Source organism: Aptenodytes forsteri, unplaced genomic scaffold (genome assembly GCF_000699145.1).
Source record: "Aptenodytes forsteri isolate BGI_AS27 unplaced genomic scaffold, ASM69914v1 Scaffold119, whole genome shotgun sequence".
Lineage (NCBI taxonomy): Eukaryota > Metazoa > Chordata > Aves > Sphenisciformes > Spheniscidae > Aptenodytes > Aptenodytes forsteri.
Genome location: NW_008796165.1, coordinates 9,789,641 through 9,809,458, shown reverse-complemented (window position 1 = coordinate 9,809,458; position 19,818 = coordinate 9,789,641). Strand labels below are relative to the sequence as shown.

General features: G+C 45.3%; 2 protein-coding genes across 2 annotated transcripts; one reads left to right on the top strand and one right to left on the bottom strand.

Annotated features, from left to right (window-relative positions):
- Nucleotides 1-3,857: 3,857 nt before the first annotated feature.
- On the top strand, nucleotides 3,858-8,221 carry LDLRAD1 (low density lipoprotein receptor class A domain containing 1). Its single transcript, XM_009287393.1, has 6 exons — nucleotides 3,858-3,878; nucleotides 4,286-4,340; nucleotides 5,925-6,056; nucleotides 6,482-6,619; nucleotides 7,164-7,292; nucleotides 8,076-8,221. Exons 1-6 carry the CDS (start codon nucleotides 3,858-3,860, stop codon nucleotides 8,219-8,221), a joined length of 621 nt encoding a protein of 206 aa, XP_009285668.1.
- Nucleotides 8,222-12,955: 4,734 nt separating this feature from the next.
- On the bottom strand, nucleotides 12,956-19,054 carry LRRC42 (leucine rich repeat containing 42). The gene is made up of 7 exons (XM_009287392.1): nucleotides 18,569-19,054; nucleotides 15,980-16,111; nucleotides 14,778-14,896; nucleotides 14,276-14,364; nucleotides 14,078-14,191; nucleotides 13,843-13,927; nucleotides 12,956-13,437 (listed from the first exon to the last, which is right to left on the bottom strand). Exons 1-7 carry the CDS (start codon nucleotides 19,039-19,041, stop codon nucleotides 13,181-13,183), a joined length of 1,269 nt encoding a protein of 422 aa, XP_009285667.1. The 5' UTR covers nucleotides 19,042-19,054; the 3' UTR covers nucleotides 12,956-13,180.
- Between the last annotated feature and the right edge of the window lie 764 nt (nucleotides 19,055-19,818).

The following is a 19,818-nucleotide window of genomic DNA, read 5'->3' as shown; positions in this document are numbered from 1 at the left end:
ATTTCTAATATATTTTTTGTGGTTCTTTTCTTTGAGGAGATTACTATATGCTGGTTCCCATAGCATTGGCAAGTTGGGGTTGTATGTGATTTATTTTAAGGTCTCTGTAAGTGTTTGAAAGCTGGCTAGAATGCATGATCTCCAACTCATCATCATATTTTGTTGACTGTACAGAACTCCCTTGAAGCTTTGGGAAAAAAAAACCCAAACAACACTTCTTCAGGTTTTGAATTCTGGTGAGAACTGTAGAGGTTCTGGAGATACAGTGATGTGTTCCCTCGCTGTTAAAAGTGGTTCAATAGTCATTCCTAATTCGGCTGTAATGCTGATGGTCCTGTGATTACAGATGATGGAGCCTTGCAGGGGCCGTTAAGCAGGAATGTGCATTAAGTGGCCTGTACAGTGCTGCTGAAAACCCCAGCCTAGAAGGACTCAAGCAGTTTTTCCGTCAATGAAGTTTAAGAGCATTAAGCGATGTTTGTTTTAGGCAGGCTTGTATCAATGTGCAGAAATTGCAATTTGGAGTCTTAAATTAGTGGTACCTCTTCATGCTAAATTCTTCAGTAGGACAACACGGTAGCCCAGAAATTTGGGTGCCAGCAGCCATTGACAGGTGCCTTTGTGTGTAGGTGGCATTATCGCAAAGGCCTCAAGCGTGACTGTTGTTGTGAAAATCGATGGTGTGATGTTTTCAGAATGCTTCACTTGCATGATAGCAGGGGCGGGAAATCCCTCTGTCTGCAGTAGTGATTCAGTCGAGACGTGCGTTTCTGCTCGCGTAGTGCAAACCTCAGTATACAGCCCCGTTTCAGTGCAGGACGACAGTGTTCAGCTTTGAGCGGTATCAAATGTGATGTGTGCAACGGATGTTCAAAAATTACTTTGTAAATATGGGCTCTACCTCAGTGATTATTGCCTGTCTTCTTAGCACTATGTTGTTGGGGATTGCCTTTCCACAAGAGACTTTAGCAATCCCAGTTTTTCTAACTGAATAACTGTCATGGAAATGTTTTCCTTTACTACTAAATGTAGTTGCAGAGGGAGTGTTACAGCTTCACGAAAACATGGCTATTTGCCTGCTTCAGATGCGTACAGTACAGCCTCTGTTATGTCGATGACTTGATTTCACAAAACTTTCTCTTCCAAAACATTTTGACTTTATTGCTTACGTTCCTAGATTTGAGTTAAACAAACAACTTCTGCTTTCATTTGGCGTTGTATCTGCCTACAACAAAGGGAGAAAACAGAACTTCTACGTGTTTTGTCTTTTGTTCGCTGTTTAATGACATTGCAGCTAAGTAATCTGTGCAGTGAAGCCAGTGATTCAGTAAGGTGCTGTTAGGTCACAGGAAACTCTGTGCCTGTGGCAATCTGTCACTTGGCACTGCTGTTTCCGGAGCCAGCCAGAGTCTGAAGAATTTAAGTGTACTTGTAAGCGCTTGTCAAAGTATCTTCCCTCAGCAAGATCAGATCCTAGCTAGGCTGCAGTAATTGAACTGTTCCTGAAGATTTCTAATCTAAATGGACTATTTAAGCTATTTTGGCATTTGGCTTTGCAAAATGGCTTGTCCTACTCATTTTTTGTTAAGTGTTTGACTTCCTGACATCTTCATTTTCAGAGGCTGCAATTTGGGTTTGATCTCTGCCCAAGACCACTGTTTAAATGAAGGGCTTTAAATTATTGAAATTGCAGGAGGAAAGCATTTCATATTCTTTCTAGGCATGTGTTCAATTGAACTTGTATCAGATTTTAAACAGAATCATCTTAAATGAAATGAGGCAACCCTCTCAAGTGTGTGCAATTCACTGCTGGCAGAAATAGCCACGGTACATGGGGCTTGGGAGGCAACCCTCTCAAGTGTGTGCAATTCACTGCTGGCAGAAATAGCCACGGTACATTTGGGGGGGCTTGGGCGTGGGTTGGTTTTTTTTAGGTGCTCGAATTAACAATAGTCTCCTATCATACTGGATATCTTAATATGTGCTCCCTCTTCAGCTTCTCTGATCTTTAGCAAAGATTTTAATTTTTTTTTTTTTTTTTACTTCACAAGGGCTTGTTGTGTTTGTAACCTCATTCTCATGAACTCATTTTTCTGAACTAGCTGTCTTTGATGTGGGGTAACTGTTCTATAGCCCAACTGCCTGTTGGCTACAGCTGAGCTTGATAATCTTGGTGTAGGAAACATGGTGGTAGATATCTGGTCTTACGGACATTTGCCTGTAAGAGAGGATATACTCTGCATTTTAAACATTTTCATCATGGATTGTTTCGTGGGGCATGGATAGCTAGCCTGCTTGACCTGGCTCTTACATGGGACTCTTAGCAAACTCACAGTCACCTAAAAAGCTTTTTGAAGGCTCAAAATAGTCCTTCTGTATCAAGTCTGGTTAGAAACTGTAACTTCCTCTTTAAAGATAAACAGATACAGAATTTAAGATACGTAGGTTTTAACCTTTAATCTGTCATTCTTCCATATTGTAGAAGGTGCCCAGACTTGCAGACTGCTTGCTACTTGGGGTTTGGTGTTTTCACCCAGAATTCCCCTCAGAACAGGAGAGCTTTCTAGCACCAAGTTTAACAGTGAGGTATTCCTGTGAGAAGCTTCTGCTTTGGACAAATTGGTGTTGCCATGCTGAAGAAGGAGCTCCTAAAAGACTGTATTTAATTCTGGCTGGTCTGTGAACAGGTGAGTGCAGGGCTGGCAGATGTCCTTGTCAAGAAGTGTATATTAACTCAGTGATAACGTAATTAAGAATGAGTTGTATGTGTGGGGATGGAGAGGGAAGTAGCTGTAATTGTTCCTCCACGTTGGGCTTTATTTGGTGCTTTGAATCAATTCGAGGCAACTGTCTCGGGGCCAACTTACAGGCAATATAGCTGCCAGCTTCTCCTCCGAAGCCCTGGTAAGCTAGCTTTGCTAGTGCTTGGGGAGGAATTGTGATCTGTGAGGTGGCAACAATTTGGAGGCACTTGTCCTATGGACCCTCCTGCAAGCAAGAAGAACACGTGCTCCTTGAACACTTTATGCCAGTGATTTTTCTCCCCCCTACCACCGTGGCAAAGCTGCGTGCTCATGACACTTTTTCCTTGAAGCTGCAAAACTCCACTCTGCGTGCGCTGTGCTGAGACCTGCAGCCAGTTTAGGAGGCTGCAATCTATTTGTAAGTTCATGTTAGCTACAGGTTGAGCTGCTAAGCCTTACTGCAGGCCTGGAAATTCAAGTATGCTAGTAAAAGAGAGGACCCTGGAGGATTTGCTCTGCCTGTGTTCGTTGCCCAAGCAGGGAAGCTATTCCAGATGGCTGTATCCTGCACAGGTCTGCTGAGATCTGATCATCTTGCAGGAGTCTGGGCTGATGCTGCTATGAGGTCAGCGTGTCAGCTCTGTCTTGGGAAGGAGGTGGGGAGAAAGGAGACTCGCACGAAGATGATCAGACTCTCCTCCCTCAAGCTTTCATCATGAAGGGAGGTTCTCCATGACCAGCACCAGGGTAAATGCAGTCAGCATCAGCTAGGGGTTCGCGTTCATCTTCCTAAGTGGCGTCAGGAGTGGCAGCAGGGTCCTCTGCATCCAAAAATCTCTGTGTCCTTTATGATTTGCCTAATGCCCTGTTGTGAAACCAAGATGGAACCAGGAGGAATGAGAAGCAAACCAGAAACCCCGCTCCCAACCAGAGCTGGAGCACAGGCTCGGCGCTGCATTCCCCGTCCTTTCCTGCTTGCGTGCCCAGGCAGCAGCATGGTCCTTGCTTTCCTACCTCTGTTGGGTTTTGTATCCTGGTAACATTGCTCCTGCTAGGTGCAGAAAACTCCCTGTGGTCCTTTGTGCTGCTGTGAGGGCTGTAGCTCTGGGAAGCATGAACAAAACTCACCCCCAGGTACAGTCCTTCTCTTCGGAAAAATCTTATGTGCAGCTGTTTCCTAAAGTACATGTGTTCTTGATAACATTGTTTGTCTGACCTCTTTATCACTGGTTTCTGTGAGATTTTCAGTTGTTTCTACTTAACCTAATTTGATACAAAAGGAAAGTATTGATATAAAGTGCTGGACTTGCATTAGTGTTTGTTTTACAAATGGGTAACTAAGATTTAAAAGGTGATCTGATTGATTGCTTTGCAAATTAAATCCGGGCCACGTTTCCACCAAGGCAATTTTTGCTTCTATGTAAAAATAAAGGAATACATTATATGTTCCTGGGTAAGATGGTATGACAATTAGAAAGGCATACCTTGCGTGGTTACTGTGTGCTGCTTCTGTAAACGGTCTTTTATTCCTTTCCTTCTAGAGAAATGGTGATGTTGCTACTTTTGAGTCAACAAAGTCCTTCTCTGAAGAAAGAGGTAACGAATAAAATGCAGAGCTCAACATTTTTATTATTAAAGTATAAATCAATTGAAACTATCTATGTAATGTAAAATACAACCAGCATTTATGGTCTGTTGAGACTGATTCCCACCCCCCTTCTGTGTAGTGAAATGTCCAGACTATAAAATTAATAAACTTAAGCTCTTCTTTGTTGGCCTGGAGTTGGCAGTCTTACGGTATAGTAGCATGATAGGTATTCTTTGTCTGTCACAAAAGGGCTCATAATGAACTTGCTGTAGGCTTTCTATATGTTTTAGTAGCCAAACCAGCAAATTTTGTCCATATTAAGAAGGAGAAGGTGAGATCGAACAATCAATAGCAAACCTGTAGATCAGGTTGCAACAACACTTCATCACTGCCATTATTTTATACTCGTGTCTATTTACAACTGTTGTGCTTTCTGGTCAAAGGCGCTGACTTGTAGACACAGACATGCTGTAATTCACCACTTTTCTTTTAAGCTGAAATGTTCTGCGTTTGATTCCTGCTCAAGCATGACGGAGGGGGTGGTTACTGCAGCCAGGATCCCTTTGCTGTTGAGCAAAGGCCGTGCCTTCACTTGGCGTTTGTACAACACAACAACAAAGTAAATATGAAGCACAGCTAAGACAAATTCTAACTTTTCGATCAAAGCTCTTTAAATTCAGAAATACCAAAATCCAATTATACATGCAGCGTTGTCTTAAGTGACTGGTTACGTGTTTCTCAGGTGATCACTTTTTTTTTCCTGTTGGTCTGGAAATAAAGGAATGCAAGAAAATACAATGTCGGTTTAGAGACAAAGCACTGGTGCTGCAGAGAGCTGAGATGAGGGCAGCTGATCGGTGTTGCTCTTATGTGCGCTGCTGTTGTGTTGCAATGACTGTGGGTTTGGCCTTTAGCTTCCGGATTTGGTTTGATTTATGTATGTGACTTTCTGAAAGTTGGAGTCCCTGGAAGGTTGCTGCCCTTTGTACCCTGGAGATGTCTTTGGGGAGGGAAAGGGCTGCTCTTTGGCCAGTTCCCACCATTTTGAGCTGATAATTCGGCCTCGTTCTGTGGGAGCGTTAGAGTCCTGGTTGGGGCAGGAAGCCCGAAACGCTGTAAAATGAAATTTTACCTCTTGAGGAGTTTTGCTGTGGGCTCTGGGAAGGCACCTTTCCCAGCCTTACACCGACCTGCCCTGTGTTTTGGCTGCTCCTGATGTGAAAAGGGCATTGCTGTCCCACAGGGTCGGGCAGGGGCTTGGCCTTCTCCATGCTTCTGCATCCAAGTGTGTTGGGCGAGCTCTGATGGAGACACGACGTTTGTGCCGTTCGGTCCCAGTGCTCCGCAACGGTGGCATGGGCTCTTCCACACTGCAAGCAGCGAAATTCCCTATGAGGAGGTGTTTAGCATTGAAGTCTGGCTATTAAAACTCAACCCCTAAACCCCAGCAGCCTCCTACCAGTCCCACATGCAGAGCCCCTGAAACATCACCCTTTTGGCTCTCTGCCATTCCCCTCTGAAACACCCTGACCCTGTTCAGCCCTGTCAGACCCTTCCCCAGCCCCTCACCTCTTGCTCTTGCCTCCCAGCAGACTGCTGCCAGCCACACAGTGCCTGTGCAGGCTGCACACGGAGACACGCCTGCATTTCTGCCACGGCACTGCTCGTCCTCGCTGCTGTCGTGGGCTTGGCGGTGGCACTGGGACTCCTGCCACGTGCGCCAGGTTGGTATACCAAGAGTCGTTATATTTTTGGTAAGAGAGGTAGAAAATGGTGTTGCATGAGAAGAGCCTTCATGTCCATCACCGTGCGTGAAGTGGTGGTTCCCAGCGCAGACCGGGAGGAAGGAAAGGGACCAGCAGGGTGGTACGGGGCTGTGCCAGCTTTGCACAGCCCAGGTCGCCACCAGCCGTTCCTCAGCTCTGCTGTCCTGCTCCGTAGGGCTGTGCTAACTCTGGGTGGCACGGTCATGCTTCAGACTACCGGTATCATTTTCAGACTCTGCCATGAACCTACCAGAGATTAATCCTGGGCCCTGGTTATTTCCAGAACAACAAATGAATTTCGGAAATCCTCCTTTCTTCCCCTTGATCTGTTCCTCATTCCATGAAAACGTTGGAAAATAAAGAATTTCTTGCTTTCCCTTCAGTGAACCGCTTCTGTGCAGCCTCCAATAACCAGACAGGCTTCTTGTGCGATGACAGAGTGACCTGCGTCCCGGCCAGCCAGGTCTGTGACGGAGTCAGCAACTGCAGGAACAGAGAGGATGAGCAGGAGGAACTCTGTGGTGAGCGGTTTTGTTGCGACCGTCCTCCCCGCACTGGTCTTCCTGTTGTGAGACAGCAGCCAGTGTCCCGCTAATCCTGCTCCGTGCTTCTGGCCACATACGTGAGCAGATAAGCCTGGTAGATCCTTTGTAGGGCAGACGCTGAGAGATGGCACTGCCCAAAACCCAGCAGGAGTGCCAGGAATCAAAGACTCCAAGCTCCTCTGATCTTCCTAGGGTGTTTTTAAACAATGATGCAGTTTAACCAATGGAGGAAAACTGTATGCCTACACGGTTAATTTATTGTCCAGTTACCCTGGAAAAAAACTCATTAAAGCAGAAGCCTGGGGCACCCAGACCCTGCTTCTGGGTCAGTCACAAGCATCCCTTTCCCTCTCCAACTGCAGCTTCCCCATCTGCGGTGACATTCATGCCCTGACACTGCACGGGGAAGGACCGACTGACCCCCCATGACAGCAGCTTTTGGTAGCTGCCATCCCCATTTTAGCTGGTGCATCTGTGCCCGGTGGAGTTCAGCACGTGTCCTGTGTGTCCGCCCTTGCAGGTGACTTGCCCCGTAGCCTTCCGGGATACCTGGTTTTCCGCTGCAGTAACCCCGGGTACTGGGTCTATGCCGATCAGAGGTGTAACGGGATGAATGACTGTGGAGACTGCTCTGATGAGATGGGGAGCTGTAAGTCTCTCTTCTGGCTACTGTTGGGCAAAAGGTCTTTTCTGCTGATGGATTGAAATAGGCTGTACAAGCGTGGTGCTCACTGATGCTGCTGGAAACACCTGGATGCTGGCATCCACTGCTAAAACACAAAATAGCTAGGATAGGACATGAGTCTGAACCATGCAGGCTCCATCCCATCAGCTGCCAAGGGCTCCATGTCAAAGCCTGGTGGCAACCAAGAGGGAAAAGGCTCTGTGCTTTGCTCCCAGCCCCAAAAGTCACTCCTCCTCTATAGCTTGCTGAGCGTGGAGCAGTTTCATCGTGATGCGTAGCTGTAGGCAGCAGCGATCATTCAAACTGGCCTTTGGTTGTTGGTCAGGAGATGGGTACATTTCTGAGCCAGGGGGACTGAGCGTGCCTCAGCAGCTTCAAAGCCATCTAGATCCTGCTCTCACTAAAATGTGCAGCAGGTTTGTTCCTAAGTCACCCCTGTGGTTTTGAACCTTAGGAGAGACCTGCCTGTGTCAGCAGCTTTCTCTAGAGTAGCTTGCTAAAAATATAAATTACATCTAGTTGTTCCTCCCAGGATAGCATGCCTGCCACAAAGGTCATCACAGTGTCATGGTCCCTGGTTGTCTCCCACAAGTGAGTGTCCTCTTTGGTGGGTTCACAGACTCAGGGTCATCACCAGTGGCTTTTCAGTAGCTGCCAGGGATGAAAGGGTAGCTACCTGCATAAGAAAGGAGGGAAGGGGTCAGTGCAGCAAAAGCATTTCTGTTCCCTGTTTTCCATCCCTCCCAGTGGCCGCCTGCCCCCCGTGCGGGTTGGAGTGGTGGAGCTGCAGCCCAGTGCTCTACGAGTACTGCTCCTGCGTTCCCAGGAGGCTGTGCCGGGATGGCGTCCAGCACTGCCTCAGCTGGTCTGATGAGTATATCTGCAGACCGTGAAGTCTTGGCACCCAGCAGTGCTGGAGACAGCAGGGTGCTTCCTGCATTGTCACCTTTAAGCCTTGGTGTCCTCCTGCTCTGCCACCCGCTTGGGAAGCTCCAACCCAAGCAAGCCCTCATCAGCAGTGCTCTGACCGGTATGCAGCGACACTGCTGCGCTTCTAGCCTACGGCAGCCCACGCTGCAGGCTAGACACTGGCTGTGGGACACCTTCACAGGTTCTTCTGTCGTGTGAGGATGAGTCCCTTCTACATGGGCAGAGCACCACCTTGCAGCATTGACTCGATAGCTTGATGGGTTGTGTGCAGGCTGCTAGAGACTACCAGCTGCTGGCAACACAGATTCTGTGTCTGGCCAACCCTGGGCGAGGGCATTCTCTGGTATGGACATGCTGGTGCCTCTGCAGGCAGCCAGATCAAGGTACATTGAGGACTACCCTGAAGAGCAGGAGCTGAGTGAGATGAGCCTTTCTAGCCTTTGGGTTGGCACTTCCCTTTGACATGTCTTCACAATCCTGATCCCCATGGGCCGGAGGAGAAGCCTGTGTTTGTGTTCAAAGCACATCTGCAGATGGTTTCAGCAGCAGCTTTGGAGGCTCTGCATTGATGCTCCCAGGACACTTCCTCAGGAACGCTGTGCTGAGTGACGTGGTGGAGAGCTGCTGCACTGGTCACCTCCCACGCTCTTAAACCATGAAGGCCAACATGGAGAGTGTAATGGGAAGGAAGACTGAAGTGGGTGTTTCAGGGTTTGTGGGGATAAATCACCATGTCCCTGTGACCACGGTAGCTGTCTCTGCAGGGCAGGGGCAGGGAACTGGTGCGTATATGAAATATACTTCTGTCAGGGCTGTGCAGTTCTGGAGCAGCAGCTCAGCAGGTTGAGAATAGCTGAGGGGCTGGGATGAGTTTGCACTGAAGATGGCAAAGAAAGGAGGAAAAAAAAAAAAGCTGCAGCCTCAGAGCAGAGACCAGCAGAAAACCAAGTGCCACAGCTGCTCCCAGGGCAGTGTGGGATGACACGGGATCTGTTCATTGCTCGTTCCATTCCTCTGCCAGCATAGCAGACTCAGTCAGCCAAACCTTCAAAGCAGTCCTCAGGGTCTTTCTCTGCTCCTTTGAAAATCTCATCTGTGTCTAAAACATCATCTCTGAGAAAAACCCACATTTACAGTGAGTGCCCTTACTTTTCTAGGCCCAAAATAAACATCAGGCAATATTCTTCCCACCACCATCCCAGGTCATATATCTTTAAAAATAAAACCCTGTTCACTCATTTCCTCTCTGTCCTGTGATCTGCAACTCAGCATGTCACTGTGACTTGTATCAATGGTGAATGTTTCTTCTAATCTGTAGCTGGGATACAGCTGTAGATATGAGAGATCTTTTTAAAATAGCTTTACTGTATTCTGACTCATACTTCACCTGGCATGAGATGGCAAAACTCTGCATAACGGAACTGGTACTACGGGAAACTTTTAAAGCCGCATTTAATAACCTGTCCCTCTCCACAGCTGGCTAGGATGGATGGCTTGCTTTCTCCATGCCTGTAAAACATTACTGCAGTGCATTCAGTGCTGCAGCTCGGAAGAGAGGTTACGAATTTTCTAGGTAAACGTTTCTCACTTGCAAGCTTCCAGCCTCAATTAAAGCCTGAAATAGAGATGCACATTTTTACTGGAGAGTCATAGACATCTAACGCTTCAACAAGGCTGAGTTGGGCTTGGTAAATAAAGCCTGGTTTATTGTAGTTGCTGTTGTTCCTCTTATTACCCCAAAGTATGTTCTGGGGCAATCAATGAGGAAGTCTTGCAGCATTTCTTAGTGCAAGGAGGGGTGATTCAGAGGCAGCGCTACCAGGCAGCCTCTCTTTCCTGGGGGAGAAGAGCTTCTTTCCAATTCAGATGGGGTTCAGTCACAGACTGTTTGCCCATTCCTTGGCTTTGAAGTGGGAGGATGCACAACAAGCTCTCTGCATTGGGAGGGTGCAGGTGCCTACGACTGCTGCATGCTTCTATGGGGCAGCGGTCAAAGAAAGGTGGGAGAGAAGGAGAAGAAGAATCTCATCCCTCATGATGGGAACTATATATGGATAACAGAACAACTGTAGTTGGTAAGGATTGAACTAATCAGCTGTTAAAAAAATGCAGAAACCCTCATGGTCAGCATAGGGCCCAGCCAATATGATTGGTAAAAAAAAAAAAATTTGCTCTGTACCAAAGACATTGGGACAGCCATGACTTTCCGGAGCCTCCGATGTTTGCTGTGGTTGGGAAGAGGATGCTGGTTGGGCTGACCCATATGGCAGCTGCTGTATTCTCCCAGTCCAATATTTGTCAATCGTTGCCACAGCTCATCTCTGCCAAGTTGTAAGAAGCTCCCAAGGGCGAAGAGGAAAGGGTCTGGGCATGCAATGTGTGAGCATGGGGAGTCGGACGTTTGCGCTTGCTGTGTGGAAGGCTGCTTCTCCACTGCAGCAGAGGTCAAGTGGTGGCTTGCCTTGGCTGGATGGGAACAATGTTGGGATCTGGGAATTCTTACTTTATTGCGAGACATGATAAAGAAGGCAAATGCCTGGCATAAGGCAGGAAAGGTTCTTGTGCCACCTTCTCTCTCCTTCAATAGGAGGGTGAGGAAATGGAGGCAGGCTTAGGGGGCATGGAGGATATCCCTGGCTGCAGAGGAAACCACATGCACTCCCCTCTCCTAAGCAGCTTTGTAGTTGAGCTGAACCACAAAGAAATGGGGTCAGCAATGTGATCTCTGCATCTAAGATAGCCAGTAAAGGTTTACTGGTGTCAGAGGAGCTGACCCACCCAGTACCTGCAGGGTAGAGCCCCAGGGTTGCTCTCCAGCTGATGTCCCTGTATCAGTTTCCCAGTGAGCGCTCCTGGGAGGCCAGAGCTGTGATTAATGGCCTCAGGTTAGAAGGAGAGAGGAACTGGGGACTCATCCTGCTGTGGATTTACACCTTTGAAGAGAGACATGGGAAGCAGCAGTCCACAGGCAGCAAGACTCATAAGCCAGCCTGGAAACAGCCAGGGATGCAGCGGGCAGTTTAAGCAGGCGCTTGGCTGAGCCTATCTATTTCAGGGTGTCTCCTCCTGTAATTTTCTTACTGCCTTGTTCCTGGTCAGCAGAGGCCGTGTGCCTTACAGAGAGCAATAAACAGAGATTAGTGGGTGGAGGACATAGTGGTAAGTGTGCCTAAGTCTTCCTAAGATAAAATTTACACAATGGCGTGTTTAAAAGAGGAAGTCTGCTGGTCAGAAAGAAACCTAAGGAAAGGAATAATTGTACCACGGATGAAGAACGTAAGAAACACGGTGCTCTAAAACACCTCTTTTGAAAAGGAAAGATGTACTGCATTATTTTACCAACGAGTCCGTGACCTGGGCAGACTGTTCATGTCAAATCACGATGTGCCTATTTTCTGGCTCAAGGCATCAGCTCCCAGCTGCTTTACCGATGTGAAATGGAGTATACGATTCTCTGAGACATGCATCTCTCCATGGTCAGATTAGCAGATCTCCACAGTCATGGAAGGGCTAGCAAAAGAAATCCGTGGTGGCTGTTGAACCAGAAGCCAGCTGCAGGAGGAGGATTATACATGAGCGCCACAGTCATCTTCCTCCCTGTTGAGATGCTGTTTTGCTAAGTCTCTATTTGTGCCATTATTTGTCTCAGCAGAGGGCTGATGTAGTTGCCAGTGGAAGCTATTAATAGCCTTGAGTTTCTGGGAAAAAATGTAGGGCTTGAATGCAAGTATGTTTGTTTGTTTGTGTGTAGTCCTTTTTTGAGGAAAATTCAGCAATAAAAGAACAAAGAGAGAAAGGGGTTTAGCTCTTTATGCATTTTTAGGTGAAGTTTCTTTTCTTGGCCTCTTCATGATTTCCAAGGATGTGTTGCTTTTCTTGTCGCTGAATTATGGCACACAACTGTGTAAAAGGAAGATATCCTCTCAATAAGCACTAGTAGAGGAAACCTGTAGTAAATTCTTGGCCCTAGAGACCTAAGAGTGCAATGACGGTGGCAGTGCCCAACTCATGGGCACCGTGCACCTCAGCCAGTTTTGACAGAAACGCTCAGGGCAGGAATTCAATGATAAACACAGCTGCAGTATTACAGCTCTACTCCTGGCTTCAGACAGACCAACCCAGAACCAGTCTGAGTATCTAGTTTTTTCACAGCAAATACGTGTAATTCTGTGAACACTTCCCTGAATGTTTTTAGATGGGGAAGTACAGTTAGTATATTGCAGGCATGCATGCGCACTGAGAATAGGTTTTAAACCACAGAATGCTCTCAAATGCAGCGAATTTTCTTGTAAGGGAGAATATATTACAACTGCAGAGTCTAATCTCTACAGTAACCCAGTTTCAGCTTTCATTTCCTGGGCTAAAATGAGAGATAGGGGACTTCTGTTCTACTTTGGATTTCTGCAATAGCTGTTACCGAGGGGTTACGCTGTCTCTGCCTCCCTCCCCCGGGGCCTGCGCTTATCCTCTTTGCTTTTTCCCTTTGTCAGAGCTCTATCAGCACAGCCTGGTGCTTACAGGCTGAGGTTTATGTTCTACCAGCTCTATTAAAGTCCCAGGGCACTTGACAAGCACAGTGCAGCTTCATTTCAGATGAGCTGCAGTGATTAGTCTTCTGCCCCTCGGGAGGCGAGAGAGGAGAAGGGATAGGACCAGCTATTTTTGTGAATGATATCTATGTCAGAAGAATTAGTTAAGGATAACAACAAAAACTTTATTTGAAAAAATTATTATGTATTGAAAATATACAGTAGTATCATCAACCTTCTTGACTCTATCGCTCCCCAAGCATAGGTTAACCCATGAGCATATCACAGCAACCAGATTTAACAATACTGGTCTCCTTTGTTACTCCCTCTCAATATGTCTAAATTCTGTCATCAGCAAGAAAACAACAAACAAAAGACCCACTTCTTTCTGACTCAGTAGGTATTTAACAAATCCCAGTCCTCCACAGTGAGGCACAGATGCTTCTGTTTGGAAGTCCTTTCTCTCTCTTGTTCAGCCAAAGCTCTTTTTTTATTGTTCTTTAATTCGTGGCTCCCTGCAACCTCCTTTTGCAAAGATAAATGGCAATTTTGAACTTTTTCCTTATAAAACTGCAAGTTTCCAGATGCTTTTGTTTCTGCCTCTGCCAGCGTGCATTTGACTACTTCCTCTATTCTGTGTGTCTTGCCATCTACAGAAAAAAAAACCAACCAAGTTTAGATTTTTGGGAAAAACAGAATTATGCTGTAAAATGCACACTTGCGTTGAAAATTGTTTTGGCCAAGCCAACCTGGAATACTGACTGCTTTGCTGAAAAGTGCATAGGTAAAAATAACATTTATATTTTGGACTTGGAATTTTAAGGAGAAAACTCGGTTATTATAAGTTGCCCTAAGCATGCTGCCATGCTGTACTTTAAGAGTTATCCAGCAGTCTAACAAATGAAAAAGCTCAAACACATTGTAATGCAGTTACACAAATGGCTGAAATTGCACACCTGAGATGCTATTTGTACTTTAAAAAATAAAAAAGTATGAAAATATTCCTTGTAGAAAAGAAAACAAATAAACTATGTGGTCTCTATGCAGTTACGTACAGAAGTGCAGAGCTGCTGTTCTGGATCTCAAGGTGTCTTGTGGCTTGATGGCCTCCATAACTGCCTGCTCCCACTGCAAAACTGTCTGAAATAACATTTGAAGGAGTTAAAATGTTTCTTGTAAAATTTACAGAAATATCATTGGAAACAACTCTATCCCTTATTCTTTCCTATTCAGTGACTTAATACTCCGTAAGGACAATTTCTAGAGTAAAACAGACTTAAAACCCCATACCTGCTCCGCCCATCCCTCTGTTTTGCAGTTACTATGATCAAATTCTTTCAGAGGCACTTTTGAGTGAACCAGGCCTATCTGCATTTGGATCCGCTTAATGACGGCATTAACGTCCTAGTGAAAAGGGAAATAAAATAGTCAGAGGGGAAGAACGTTTGATTACACTTGTCCAGTAAACTTAGACGGATTTTTTTTTACCTTGAGACCTGTCTCAGAAATGTCCAAACAATTCAATTTCTTGAAAGAAAGAAGATATCCAATTCCCACATCTGTGATTTTAGGGTTACCTGTAAGGTCAAGTAAAGTTAACTAAGTCGCAAGATGTGGAGAAAGATGATCAGAATACCAAGAAACTATTTGTTCCAAAAGCTAATATTGGAACAAGGGGGTTTTGGCCTTTTTTTGTAGTACGCTTCATGTTTTGGAAGTGAGTCAAAACTGACTTTTTCCCTCTAATGATCAAAATACAATTATTTACAATAACAATTCTCAAACTATTAAAAATATTTGTGTAAGTAGCAAGTGGCGGAGACTACAGGTATGACCTGTGCCTTCTGGAAAGTCATTGGTGAAATGTGGGGTTGAGTACTTGGCTCATGGGAATCATCAAATGAATTGTATTCCTTCAATATTAAGGAGGATAAATTCTTTATCAGAAAGGATACAGGTTGCTTCTAATATTAAACCATGAAGTACTTACAAGACAAGTCTAATACCAAAAGATTCTCAAGTCCCTTTTTCAATACTCGTACTGGTGCTGTCATTCTGCGAAGGCCTGCATCTGATAAAGAGTTGTCTTTCAGGAGAAGCCGTTTTACGCTGGGAGGAGAGATACAAACGCATAGTTCATAGTCATTATTTTAGACAGTTTTGCAAAATGTCCTAAAACTCTGTGTCAGAAGGCCGGGGTCTTCCTGTGCCAACCCTTCAGGCCACTTTGTTAACGTTAGTAAAAAGTAGCAAGAAAGAAGCCTGGGTTAGTAGGACTAACAAATATCTTTATATTGCCTCTGCTAGCTCAACAGAAGCACTTACCTGACGAGCTACTCCCAGAGCTCCAGTGACAAACCGATCCTAGAGCACAAGCATTTGCTAACAGAGACAATAAGGTTCTTTATACACTGAAGTTATTTAAACCAGGGCTGCCACTCTCAAATCCACTCAAAACTAAAAAGAGAAAAATGCTTGGCAAAATGGGAGAGGACAGATTTGGTAAGAGATACGGCAACGATTTTAAGTAAGCAATGAGGTAGTATAACATAGATGAACAAAACTCAGGGAAAAACGTAACACTAAAACATTCTTCAGAGCCCTTCAAGACAAAACCATAATGCAAAATGCACCAAAATCTTATAGTAACATAGTATCTGCTAATTAGCAGTCATCCTGCTTATTGATTTTCAAAATTTTCTACTTTTCAATCTTTAGTATCAAACAAAACTACAAAATTTATTTCTTTGAAATGTTACTTAACTAAATATTCAACCTACTGCTTGCAGAAATCTTCATCTGGAACACTGGTTTGGTTAAAAATTTGGCTGATAAAGTTTCCTCTTAAAAAAGGAAATAAAAGTGTAAAACTGTTCCAAATACTTAAGATGCAGTTTTTACCTGGCCAGCGGGAATTAAAAAAAGTTGATGTAAAAACATGAGACAGTAAATTATCTTGCACATTTGTAGGACCTTTTATGATTCAGTATGTGCTCTGGATCATGTGCTTTGCATACAGTAAATTCTGTATTTTGTTTACCTCAAGAATGGGGTTTATGAACAATCGAAATCTTCAAACTTACACATTGCTGCCTGTGAAACTTTCCTTTAAAGTCACAGCTTGATTCTTTGAACTGCTTAGTGATAGGAAAAGAAAGTGTCATTTTTAGCTATGTGTCAAGAAATCAGTACCTAGACAGAGCCTCTTTGGTGAGGTGTTCCAGCAGTTCATGTTCATCTCCAAGTTTACAACAGGAGAGATCTAAACACGTCAGCTCCCGGAAAGACTTAATTTCTTCTAGCTTTTCAGAGATAACCAGGTATCTGCAAAGAGAAAAAAAAAACCCAAAAAGCTATCAGTGTAGGCACCTATATCCTCAAGTGTCACAAGCATAACACAGTCGTTTCTTGTAAGTACCTATGTGAAAATTGACAGAAATTAGCCAGCTGTCCTAACTACCTTTTTATGTGCAGTCTGCACACAACACATCTGAGTTCCCAGTCTTTTCCTTGAACAAATGTCATGGGTTTGCTTTCATTCAAAATATTGGACTAACAATTAAGACTTCAACTTGCAAACATCGCAGTTAGGGACTTCTTTACAGATTATTATTGTATTATTTCAGAATAATGCAGAATATATATTCCAGATTACCATAAATCAACTTCACAAACTGCTCTTCCTCAGTATCTAGGAAGTGTGTAGACAAACCCACGTTCATCCAGGTTTAAAATCTACTTCAAATTTATCAGGATAGCTTGTCAAATGGCAAAATTTTACTTTTTATATACGTAAATAAAATACTTCACTAGAGAGAAAAGTCCTACAGGACACCTGCAGGACTCCAACTAGAGCTGTCACTACACCCCAGGCAGTAGTTATTCAGTGGGTTATTTTTCTAGCTGCGTTGGTTCCCTGATCTGATTCACTCTGCAGCCATGCAAACATCTGTGCTGGAACTATTCAGTAGGAGGTTTAGAGATGGGAACAAACCACTCAAGAATGGCATGCATGAATATGCAGTAATAAGCACGTAGCAGTCACTACCTCACCAATCTCCTCTGCATTTACTTCTTATTGTCCCTGTGGCAAGACAAGCCCCAAATTCACTAATCTCTCCTGAATTTACCTTATATTCCCCACAGCAAGACAAACCCCGAGGTCAGCATCTTCACTGCTGAAATGAGGGGCGCTTACTAATTTGATCCCTCAAGGAACACCTCTTTGGCCATGCAAATAAGGGGACCTTAATATCCTCCCACTGCAAGTATACCTATCAAACTACCCCACCAAATCCCTTTGCCATGCAATTCAGCTATGCGGAAGGCAGTATGTATAGTCAGAGTGCAAGCCAATTCTTGAGAGATACTACTAACTCAAGGGGGTTGTGAAGAGAAGAGTAGGCTCTTTTAGAAATAAGATTCATCAGAAAATGCCTTAATATCTTACTTCCTGGATTTCAAAGGCTCAATACTTAACTCGGCTTTCTGTAACGGCAAAAGATGCCAGAGGTAACTTCATTTCTGAATTAAGCCCACAAAAAGTATCTGTACTAGAGATAAAAAGGGAGTAGGTTTAAAAGATAAAACAAAGGATAATTGACCTCTGCTCAAACATTCCTACTGTGCTCAAAACACCCTTGGCACTTCAGATGAATATGCCTGTACTTTGATTTTAAACTGGATAAACCATCCCTTTTTCAAGTGTACAGATGGAAGACAGACTGGTTATATTACTGGGAAAGACTTTAGTAGGAGCAAGGCTTTAAAAACATAATCCAGTTTTAAGCTTTGTAAGACTTTCTTTTAGTGAAAAACAATGTGGACATTGAGAAGATAGAAAAACTGGTGCTGGACTCTCATCAGAACCTCGTTAAAACATGTTCAATATGGGGATGGGAACCACAATAAACCTGCCTGACTTCAAAGCCTGTAACTTACCTACAAGACTGTATCTTCTTCTGAGCCCCCAAAATGAAACAGGATAGCAAGCTTATAGTAAATAAACCCAGACGTTTTGCAAGGGTGTATTTTATCTGTACAGTCAGCTAAGTATGTTGAAATGCTTATAAACAGCAATTACAAAAACGTCCCATGAAATACCTGAGAAGGCATTAAACACACACATTGCTATGGAAGTGCTGATTATTATTGTTAAAAAATAGTTGCAGGTTTAATCCTTCACATAAAATTCCCTGTTAGTTAACACGCATGTAGTCTGTTACCTGTATTATGATTTGTATCTTAGAATGAAACTAGCAGCTGCCCTTGTAGGAAAGGAATCATAAAATCATAGAATCACAGACTCATTTAGGTTGGAAAAGACTTTTAAGGTCATCGAGTCCAACTGTTAACCTAGCACTGCCAAGTCCACCACTAAACCATGTCCCTAAGTGCCACATCTACACATCTTTTAAATACCTCCAGGGATGGTGACTCAACCACTTCTCTGGGCAGCCTGTTCCAATGCTTGACAACCCTTTCGGTGAAGAAGTTTTCCTAATATCCAGTCTAAACCTCCCCTGGCGCAACTTGAGGCCATTTCCTCTCATCCTATCGCTTGTTACTTGGGACAAAATGGGAATGGAAATGGGACAAAATGAAGCAAGCAGCAAAGTAAGAAAGACAAGGCTCAGGTAATTTCATGAAAATTAGGTGGTGTCGTAAGGCCCAAGAGATTTCTTTTTTATTATTTTTGAGAGAAAATAATTTAATGGAAACTTTAAGTGTGCTAGCAAAAAGCACTAGCAGACGATGACATTTGTTACTGAACACACTTACCTATTCCGCAAGCATAATGAACATAGCACCAAACTGCCATATGCTTCAGTAAACTTCTGTAGAGCTCTCAGTCCCGTTACTGGTTCCATGAACTTCTGTCTTGCTTCTGCAGCTGAAAAGAGCTTTTCAGCAATCTGCTCTGGGAAACCAATCAACGAGTCAATGTGATCAACATTGTCAGAAATGTAACCCAGCACCAGGCTGAAGAGAGACTTGGCCGAGTACCGGAGGTTCCCCTCCTTAGTGTACGTGAAGATGAAATGATCAGTCCTCTGCCTCCTTGCCCTATCGTCCTCCCTGTTCATACAAAGCTCCACCGAAAATCCTCTGGAAAACAGCCTAAAAGGTCTTGTTTTGGGAGTGACATTCTGTATGCCGCCTGCACCCTGATTTACCACGTGCAGCTTCCCATTTTCACGCACATATATTGGCCCAGTATCCAAATGGCTTTCTGAGTGGAGACAGTAAGACATTCCCCTCGTCCAGTTCTGCAAAAACAAACCATAGACAGGTAAAGAATAGCCACAGAGGAAAACACTACTCAGGAAAGACCCCACACCCTGGCAGCTTTCCTCAATGCCCCGAGCGCGCATGGTCGTGTAACCCTGCAGTGCAAGGAAGGCCAGGCTGTGTGGAACAGGGCTGTGCACTGCCATCAAACCGCAAACACCAGTCAAGTGAGAACTGAACCCAGGGCTGGCAGAGAGGTGAAGGGCCTTTGCTCTGGCAGGGCCCTGTTGCTCTGTGCCTGGTGCCCATTAGTGGCCTGGGGCTGGATCCTAGTCCTGCACGGGAATGGGCAATGGGAGGGGTTCTGGGGCTGTGTGGGAAGCCGCCCCCACAGCTTGGCCTGGCTCTGCTGCAGGTGGTGGGGAGGAGGAGGAGGGCAAATGGCCGACTGCAGGAGAGCAATGGAGCCTGCTGGAGAATCTCCCTCCCTGGCAGGGTGGGCAGCTCCTGGTGCCCCTTCCCCAGCCTAGCTCAGCCGGTGCCGGGGGGCTCTGGTTTGTGAGCAAGGGTCCTGGCAGGGGGCAGGAGGGCGCAGACCCTGCCATGGCAGGGAGCAGGGGAGGGACGGGGTCCTGTCAGCTCCTACCCTGAGGGGCTGGGGGCTCAGGTCCTGCGGAGCGGGAGGAGATGGGGCCCTGCCTGAGGGGGGAAAGGGGTGCTGAAGGGATCGGTCGCTGCCCGGGAGGAGGGGGGCTGAGGGGATCGGGTCCAGCCCTGAGGGGGCGAGAGGGGGGGTCGGG